The 10,477-nt window shown below is 40.2% G+C and overlaps 1 protein-coding gene across 1 annotated transcript; it reads right to left on the bottom strand.

Moving 5' to 3' along the window:
- Nucleotides 1-1,348: 1,348 nt before the first annotated feature.
- Nucleotides 1,349-2,305, bottom strand: LOC143803709 (olfactory receptor 5V1-like). The gene has a single exon (XM_077281484.1). It carries the CDS (start codon nucleotides 2,303-2,305, stop codon nucleotides 1,349-1,351), a length of 957 nt encoding a protein of 318 aa, XP_077137599.1.
- Nucleotides 2,306-10,477: the final 8,172 nt, after the last annotated feature.

The following is a 10,477-nucleotide window of genomic DNA, read 5'->3' as shown; positions in this document are numbered from 1 at the left end:
GTTTTTCAACATTGGCACTGGCAAACTTCAATGTGCTGAGACATTCTTGAGAAAAATCTGCTGGTATCTACCAGGATGATAAAGGTGAAACAAGGGTGAACATTTCAGCAAATCAATTATCCTAAACACACAGCTAAGGAAACTCTCAACTGGTTTCAGAGAAAGAAAATAAAGCTGCTAGAATGGCTGAGCCGATCACCGGACCTGAATCCAATAGAAAACTTATGGAAGGAAATAAAGCTCAGAGTCTATAGAAGGAGCCCAAGGGACCTTTGGGATGTGAAGAGTGTTTGTGTGGAAGAATGTGCCAAAATAACACCTGAGCAATGCCTGCAACTAGTTTCTCCGTACAAGAGGTGTCTTGAAGCTGTCATCACCAACAAAGGCTTTTGTACAAAGTATTAGATAAATTTCAGCAAGTGTGTTCAATACTTTTTTCATGTGTAATTTCTCATTATTACACATAACTTAATTTATGGACATCTATGGTTTGATTTCATTGCCTGTATGTATTAGATGGGTTGTTACCGACATGTGGTGAGAATTTCATATCAATAGCACGTTTAGAAAAATATTTACCTACAAAATTGGTGACGTGTTCAATACTTATTTCACCCGCTGTATATAATGACCGGTGTATGTGTAAAACCATTTGTTTGTGGCAAAGAACAAATCAGCCTTTACCTTCTTAAGTGATAAAGCTGTATTTTTTTTAATTTCAATAATTTGTACTGAAAAAAAAAAAGTTGGTCTGTGTCAAAAGACAAGACTGGTCTGTGCTACATAAAATACCATAACACTATCCCCTGTGTCTAATTTAGGGGCTAGAAATGCAACTAGGGCATTGGAAATGCAATTTACAACATGTCCATTTACAGCCTGTAAAGCTTGTTCTGTAGTTTACCTGAAACCATCCTGAAACAAGTTGTTGATTGTTACTTTGAATTTTGTAATTCCTGTAATCAGCAATTTCCTAGAAAATATAGTATATTTATGTAAATCATGTTTTCTTTCCATATCACTCAAACCTTCAGTTTTCTGTTTCGGATCTGTACACTCTGCTTCCAGCTCTTAGGGTAAAAAAAAAGTCACAGATGACAAGAAAGAGAAAGAGGATGGAAAAAATGAGATGGAGCACATTGAAGGAGTTAATTATTCCCCATCAGCGTCTTCAGAACACTTTTTTCCACTTTCGTCATCACTACCAGTTTTCTCTAGAAAAGGGGAACAGAAGACGATACACAAAATTGTGGAAGGGCAGCATAGGTTTTTCAAAATTTTTAATTGGAGTCCATAATTTTGGGGTTAAAGACAATGTAATGCAATCATTAGGTAAAGGCCATCAATCTTATAATGTTCGGTTATCATGATGTTTAGGATAAATTCCCATTACTTTCCTCATGGCGAATTTTACCTCCCGATTTCTCAGGCTATAAATAATAGGGTTCAGCATGGGCGTCATAATGGTGTAGAGCACCGCCACCAGTTTGACATCTTTGTCCATGGCGTAGGTGGAAGAGGGCCATATGTAGCTGAAGATCCCACTGCCGTAATATAGAGCCACGACCATGAAGTGAGAGGCACAAGTGGAGAAGGTCTTTCGACGACCTTTGCTGGTGCTAATTTTTGTAACCGCAGAAATAATCCGGCCATAGGTCACCAATATAAAAATGAGGGGCCCCATCCCAGCAATGACGACCACTATCATGAACAGTCCCTCCCCAACTTTTGTGTCAGAGCAAGACAACTTGAAGAGCGGAGTAACATCACAGAAGAAATGGTCAACCTTGTTTGGACTACAAAAGTCAAGATGACATACAGAAACAGCTTGAACCACAGAGTTCAGAAGACCACTGGCCCAACAGGCAAGGACGATTCGAATTCTTACAGCTCTACTCATAATGAGGGTGTAGTTGAGCGGAAAGCAGATGGCCACATACCTATCATAAGCCATGACCGTAAGAATATAACACTCCACCACCATGAAAAGCTGGAAAAAGTAGAGTTGGGTGACACATCCAGCATACGAAATTGATTTCTGGGCTGTGACCAAAATTAACAAGAGCTTGGGGACCGTGACCGAAGACAAAAAAATGTCAACCGCGGCAAGGTTAGCCAAGAAGAAGTACATAGGCGTGTGGAGTTTTTGGTCCGAGGAAATGACGCTTAGAATGACTATGTTTCCTATTACTGTGATTAGATATATGGCCAGGAAGATGAGAAAAAGGAGGATCTGAGGATCCGCTGTTTCCGAAAGGCCAACAATCAGAAAGATGGACACCGATGACTTGTTAGAGTGTTCCATTGGACACAAATTGATCTAAAAGGTTAACAGACTACTAGTATTAGGTAGAATCGATTTATTTACCTGTCTTTATTCACAGTGTCATATTGTCCATCTTACCCTCATGTCCCATATCCTTTAGCTACCTCAAAGGGGCTCTAAAATAAGTCCTTTTGCAATATGATCTATTACACCATGCCTACTTTCAGTACTCAGAAACTAAGGCACCCTTACAAAATTGGTGACCTTTACCGCACTGCACAGAAGATGTCACCCCTCATGTGATGCCAAATGGGCCTCACGACTAATTGGAGACAAGTGCAAAAATACTACGACTAGGTTACCTATCAGGATCTTTTTGGCTTGTGGACTTATGATACGCTCATTTATTTGTACATATCCCACATTAGACACCCACTTCCGACCCCAAATTTATACTCCATCCCTCCTGATTTGTTTATTTTTTGCCCCTTCACTGCCACTAATGCAAATTTCTACAATTCTGGTGAGAGACATCTGGACGCCTATAAGAAAAGGCAGTGCCTGTATTTTACAATTTCAGCCTTTTTGATCATGCCGTACCGGCAGCAGTAACTACTGCGAGACCAGTTATGTAATCAAGCTACAGTTGTCATAGGACTAGCAATTGTTTTGGCCAGTATTTTAGGACTATGGACCAGTATATAGCACAAAAAAGAATCAAAGGTAAAAAAAAATATGTAGCCACAAAATCCTTAACCTGATGCAGGAGATTAGTAATGGAGAAAATTATACATTCCCCTAAACAAAAAAAAAAATAGCCATAAGACCCCATGAGTAGTTAGGTCAAATTGCCTTACAGGATGCCCCCACCATCCAGTTGTATACTGTATAACTCCGATCTTAGCTGGTTAACCCCTTTAGATGCTATTGACGATGGCATCTAAAGGGGTTTAAAAAAGGAAGACAGTTCTCTCTGTCTCTGCACTGACACCCTGACTTAGATAACCCTGAGATGGAGACTGAGCCATCCAGCTGTGTATGCCTAATAGGCTGCCTGCTAGCTTTATGCTGTAGGATTATTACAGTGTATTATATAAATGGCTTGGTGCACATATGGTGACCCGTACTACAGTAAGGGTAAGTTCACACAGGGCGTTTTTGCTGCTTTTTATTTCTGCAGCAAAATCTGATCTTCTTGGCAGGAAACAAGCAGCATCAAAAACGCAGGTTTAGGTGCGTTTTCGGTGCTTTTTTTGTGTGTTTTTTTTTTTCTCTTTGTCCATGCTAAAGTCCTTGGATTTTTAGAAGCAAAAGTGCAGCAAATAATGATACCTGCGTTTTTGCTGCGTTTTTTTTCAACACCCATTCAAGTCAATGGGTGAAAAAACGCAGCAAAAACGCTGAAAGAAGTGACATGCTCTATGTCCAAAAAAAGCAGCAAAGCACAAAATTCTAATGAAACAAAAAAACAATGTGTGTGCATGAGATTTCTGAAATCTCATAGGCTTTGCTGGTACTGTAAAAAGCAGCTGAAAATTAGCATAAAAAAGCAGCAATAACGCCCTGTGTGAACTTACCCTAAACAGTAAATTAACATTTTATATTTCCAACATTGTGAACCCCATAAAAATAAACAACAGACTATCTCGCATGCAGAGTGAATAGATTTGTACTGTCCTTGGTTTCATCTGTGTAATGCGCATGGAGCCGCTGCCACTAAAGAAGCGTCCCGGACTCACCTTAGGTTACTCTTCATCTTTTTTTTACACTCTAATGCCCAAAAACCCAGCAGGATCTCAACTGGATAATGATGTACTGGTGGACTAGTGGCTCCAACCCTAGTCACAGGTTTCTTTTTAAAGTTTTTTTTAAGTAGGTTTAAAGGGGTACTCCAACTTCCAAGATCTTATCCCGATTTGTAGTAGGTGTAATAATTATAATATTATCATCAAATACATTCTATTATGTAGTATAGTTCTTCAGATTCACTATGTCACTTACCTCATGTGCAGGGCATTGCAGTAGCTTAGGCATTCATGGTTGCGAACACTCATACAGTGATAGTTAGCTGCTACTGGTCATACCTAACCTACAGCAATGCCCTGCACATGGGGTAAGAGTTGTAGCGAACCACAAGAACTATACTACATTTCTAATTGGGGGTATTTTATAAATTTATTATTATTAGACCTACTACATATTGGGATAGGATCTTGGAGATGTGAATACCCCTTTAAGTGCTTTATAACTCACTGATATATTTTGTATATTAATTTATCACCATTTGCAAGAAATTTGCTTGCTGGCTGCAAATAAGAACACTCTTGTCAGCTGCATACTAACGCTGATCTCTGCTATGGGCCATGGCATCTAAAGAAATTAAACAGCCGAGATCAAAGTTAGGGTTCGCTCACATCTGCATTTAATGTTGGGGGGTGCAATGGGAGAAAACTTCGCATTGCACTCTCTACAATGTTAGTCAATGGGACAGTGCTCATCTGCGAGTCTTTCCTCGCCTGGAAATGGGGTGAGGTAAATTTCGCAGCATGCTGCGTATGGCCATGTGAAACGGCCGAGACTCACCAATGAAAGTCAATGAGTGCGAGGAAAAAGGATCGCAAGGCACATGGAACATGCATGTGCCGTGCAATTTTTATGCACCCATCTCATAGGAAACCTGACATTTCACCAGCTGAATAGAGTAAATTCACAAGATGGACTGTCAGATTACAATAGAAGAGATAGATAGAATAAAAGAAACAAATGGCATGAGTTCCCACATATTATTCTTAACCAGCTGAGGGAAAGCCAACAGCTGGGGGCTGATGTTTATAGTCTGGGAAGGGGGCAATAAACATGGAGCTTCCCAGACTATTAATATCAGCTCACAGCTGTTTGCTTAGCTTTTACTGGTTATTAACAAGGGAAGACCCACCCCCAAAAAAGTGGGGTCTCCCCTATTATTAATAACCAGCAAAAGCTAGGCAGACAGATGTGGGCTGATATTAACAGCCTAGGAAGGGGCCGTGGATATGAGCCACCTACCAGACTAAGAACATCAGACCTCAGTTGTCCCAGAAATGGTGCATCCATTAGATGCACCAGTTTTGGCTCTTTGCCTCTGCTCTTCCCACTTGTCCTGGTGTGGTGGCAAGCGGGGTAATAGTACTGGGGTTGATGTCAGCCTTGTAATGTCAACATGAAGCCCAGGGGTTAGTAATGGAGAGGCAACTTATAAGAGTGCGCTGCGTTGATAGCAAAGCACACCAAACATTCGTATGCCACTTTCTACATCTTTAACTCGCGATTCATTGCCTAGGCAGCACACAACCATATCCTCATCTCAGATGAAAGCAGCACTCGCTTTGTATGCAACCTGCAAATGTAAAGACCAAAGTTCTCATATACTGACAACAAGCACAAATGGTAAGAATATACAATACAAGGGGCAGGGTGATTTCCTAATCTAGCACTCCATGCATCAGTATTACCGTACTTTTGGGTACGATGTGCCTCTTATTAACTTTGGAGCATTATTGTCTGTCTGTGAGCCAGAAAAGCAAATCTGTGACAACTGTGACATCTGTGCTAGCATAGGTTAGCGCCATAATTTATACCCATTTCTAAAAAGTTATGATAAATCTATTGGACCTTCTCTACTTCTTTTATGAGTTTTAAAAAAGTGCAATACTAAAAAAAAGTCAAACATTTTTTGCGAAAATCAGGTTTGCACCAAAATTTGTGACATTTACAGGCCCAAATATATTAATATTCATTATTTTATTGTTGTAATTCATTGTATAAAAAGCTGCCTTATACTGCACAGTACCATGCATGGACCTAAAGCTGCTCAAATCTTAACTGCGGTCATGCTAAAATTAGAAAATGTCTCAAAATTAGAAAAAAATACTGTTAAAAAGGGGAAAAAATATTCCAAATAAAACAAAATACTGGTAGGCAAAAATCATAGACGAGATGGGCTTATACTTTCTATTTCGAAATAAATAGAAATTTCTCAGAAGGTTGTCAAAAGAAGAATCCAACTGTTCAGTAATTAACATGTCTAAAAAGTAAGTGCACCCCCTGTTGTTACTCTGCAATCTCTGGCATCATACTCACAGTCTGTCCTCAGGCACACACCATGTGTTCTGTCTCTTTGTTCCTATAAAACCCTTTAGAGAGATCCCCTTGTGACTTCTTCACCTCAGTTACGGATAACTTTTCTAGAAGTTTAACTGCCTCAAAACTTTTCAGTCAAAACTTTTTAGACAGATTGTAAGAATAAATAAAAAAAACACAATAAAAACATATATTTTCCAAAAAGTCACGCAACTTAAACATTTGTACACCTTATCTGCTGCTTGCTGTTACGTGACTATTTTATTCCTCTGATTTTGCGGTACATAAAACTGCAAAAATTGCAGATAAGTAGCACACTAGCTGCATTTCATGTGCAATTTGCATTAAAGTCTATGGCAAGAGTGTTGTCTGCAAAGTTACGACCAGCGACATAAAATCACAAACATTTGGAAACATTTTTCGACTCTGAGTCACAGTCGCAGGTTGCAACACGATGCCACAGAAAATTATTACCTCCAATATTGCAATGTGTCGCTGCGATTTTAGTGTCTAGCTGTAGCCTAAATCTGGCCTGATAGTGCCCATAGACAGGAGATAGCTGCTGGTCGACAGTTGTCTTTCATGACTCCTCTATTGATATGACCACTAGGCTCTAGGGGAAGAAGAAAGCCGCAGAAAATACAGACAGAATGTTGAGTCCTTCTCAGTCCCTGGCTTACTAGAGGTAGGGATCCGAGTGAAATGACACGCAGCACAAAAGGTTGTGTGATCATATACAGGGGAAGCCCAGGAGCACGTCTGACTCACTGGGCTCTACCCCCTCCTTTTTATAGCAAAAAGTTAAACATTTTACAGACATGCGTACAAGCGCTCATATTTCACATCCTTTTACAAAAACAGTCTATACTAGAGATAAGGTACAGCTTCTAGTATGTAGGTAAAAGGTTACAACACAGAAGGAATGCGTCCATAAAAGGAAATGTCAACTTTGCTTAAGTTTCCTGATATAGGCCAGATGTCTCAGGAGAAAGACACAATGGATTCTTTCAGTCTGATCTCCACAATTCCCCCCTTTGACATATTCTTTTATTTTTATTACCACAGGGCCAAAGACAAAGCCTTTATTTTTGGTATTACACATGTACATGCTTGTATTCAATAAGAGAAACAAATCTAGTATTAATTCTTCCGTTTAACTCTCGCAACCTTTTCTTTGTTTTGCAATAAGTTTGTTCATTCTTTTTTTCTTTATACGGCAGTATACTAAAACATTTATGAAACAACAAAAAGTTAATACGGTAATAATAATTAGAATCACTAGAAGATAACATAAGAAAAGAAAAAAAAAATTTATACTCTTGCATCTATTACACAAAGTTTATCTGTGCATACTGAGATACCCTTTATACCTACGGGAAGCCATTTATATGCTCCTTCTCCGCATATCCAAAATGTACCTTCAGGCAGATCCCATAGAGCTGAGTGCTGCAATACCAATCTGTGAGCCAAATCCACAAATCTAGATACATCCTGAAGCATACACCAAGAGGGTTTTTGTCCCAAGGGGCTACAGTACCCGGCTGCGGGATTTCCACATACAGGCATTCCATTGACATACTCATCAGATTCATTACAAACCAGGTTCCCCGGTTTGCTTGTACAATCGCTTGCATTACCTTGAGGGAACAACTCAGAATGTTCCCAATTTCTATTGTGTATGTATCTTTCCAATACTACAGGTTTGAAAGCATCAGAGGGATCGGCGGTTGTACTGAAACTGAGCTGTAGATTTTCAGTGGGGACCTGTCCTAGATCAGTTAATCCAGTCTTATTCCTAGGTACCCATTTTCCTCCCTTGAATGCTAAATATTGTAGATGTGTATTACTCCCTGAGAGATTACCCTGCCACCAAGGAAATTCTACCCATCCCACAATTGGTATGGCGATTGTAGTATTCCACAGCCTAGCATTACCAGTTTGGTTGTTGGCCAGGTTGTCTGAACAATTAGGCCAAGCGAATATTTCTTCTGCTGATACGGGAACTGCTAGAAAAGGTATACTTGTGGCTGATACCGGTGAATGGGTACAGATCCAACAATCTGTCAGGGTTTGTGTATTGTTTAACAAGTCATGCACTAATTTTCTATGATGTTGTACGAATCTATTGTTCAAAGGGGTTAGAGAATTTAGTCTTTCCCATGCCTTTGTCGTGGTTAATACTATTAACATCAATATCATGAGTTTATACTGCTTTTTTTGCAATGGCTTGCATGTATCCATGATGCCTTTCCTTCAAGCTTGACTGATGTAGGTGTTGTCAACAGGACTTGGAAGGGTCCGTCAAATCTTGGTTCAAGAGCCTTTCTGGTGTGTCTTTTTACATAGACTTGATCACCTGGTTCCAACTTGTGACTTCCTTCAATGTTGTCAGGATCTGGAAGGGAAGCAAAAACTTGTGCATGCACCTTAGTTAATTGTTTCTGAAGATTTTGTACATAAGAAGTCAATGACTCAATATTTAACACAAGTTGCTGTGGAAAATAACATCCTAAATTGGCAGTCCTACCAAACAAAATTTCATATGGAGACAGTTTAGTCTTACCCCTTGGGGTATTGCGTATTGAGTAAAGGGCCAGTGGAAGGCATTCTGTCCAAGGCTTTCCTGTTTCAGCCATGGCTTTCTGTATTTTTAATTTTAAAGTTCCATTCATGCGTTCCACCTTACCAGAACTTTGAGGATGATACGGAGTGTGTAACTGACTTTCAACACCCAACATTTTCAGTACATTTTGAAATATTTCTCCAGTGAAATGAGTACCCCTATCTGACTCGATCACTTCAGGGAGACCGTAACGGGGTATCAGTTCGGCAACTAGCTTTACAGCAGTGTTTTTAGCTGAAGCCTTCCGAACTGGATAGGCCTCTGGCCACCCTGAGAACATGTCCACACACACCAACACATACTCATACCCATTACTTTTTGGCAGCTGGATAAAGTCTATTTGTAATCGCTGAAACGGATAGAGAGGTCGGACGTGGTGCTTCATAGGGGTCTTTGTTGTCTGTCCGGGATTATGTGCCAGGCATATAGCGCATGCAGCACAATAGTCTCTTGCATAGTTGCCAAAACCTGGAGCCAACCAGACTTGCTTTGCCAGTAGTGTCATTGCATTTGCAGACACATGAGTAGGGTGGTGTAGTCCACCAACTACAATCGGGTACCAGGCTCTAGGTAGACATATTAGTCCATCTTTCTTCCAAATTCCTGCTTGTTCTTCTGCCCCTTCCTTTTTCCATCTATCCCTCTCCTCTTCTCCTGCATCTTCCTGTGCTTGTCTCAGTCTATCTTCAGTATTTTCTGTGAGGTTTACAGTATGAACCTGTCGTAAGGGTTTGACTGCCGCTGCTTTGGCTGCTTTATCAGCCCTATCATTTCCCCTAGATTCCCTAGTGTCGAGTCTCACATGTGCAGCTACCTTAATTACTGCTACTTCTTTTGTTTCTTGTGCAGCCTCTAAGATCTGTTTGATCAAAGAAGCATGTTTTACAGGTTGTCCTGACGCTGTCATGTAACCTCTAGCTCTCCAGATTACTCCAAAGTCAAACACAATACCATGTGCATACCTAGAATCAGTGTATATATTAGCTGTCTGATTCTCAGCTATTTTTAGCGCTTCGATCAATGCTGTTAGTTCTGCTTCTTGTGCAGACTGTTTTGGTGGAAGTGGTTCTGCTTTGAGAGTTTCAGATTCTGACACAACTGCATACCCTGTATGGAAGTTACCTGTGTCATCTGCAAACCTACTACCATCTATAAACAGCTCTAAATCTGGATTTTGAAGTGGTGTTTCGGATACATTGGGTAAGCCTGCTGTTTCTTGTAAAATGAGCTCTGTACAATCATGTGTGTCTGTAGGGAAAAAATTTGCGTGTGGATCAGTGTCCTTATTCCCCCCTTCAGACTCGAGAGGTAGCAGTGTTGCTAAATTAAGAGTCTGAAGCCTTGCAAATGTGATAGTAGAGGGGAGCAGCAAAGAACACTGTAGCCGCAAATGTCTGGCCATGGAAATGTGTTTTGGTTGGACCTGGTTTAATATCCCATAAACATCATGCGTAGTTTGAACTGTGAGT

This window comes from Ranitomeya variabilis, chromosome 2 (genome assembly GCF_051348905.1).
Source record: "Ranitomeya variabilis isolate aRanVar5 chromosome 2, aRanVar5.hap1, whole genome shotgun sequence".
Taxonomy (NCBI): domain Eukaryota; kingdom Metazoa; phylum Chordata; class Amphibia; order Anura; family Dendrobatidae; genus Ranitomeya; species Ranitomeya variabilis.
This window is presented reverse-complemented; position numbering and strand designations above follow the sequence as displayed.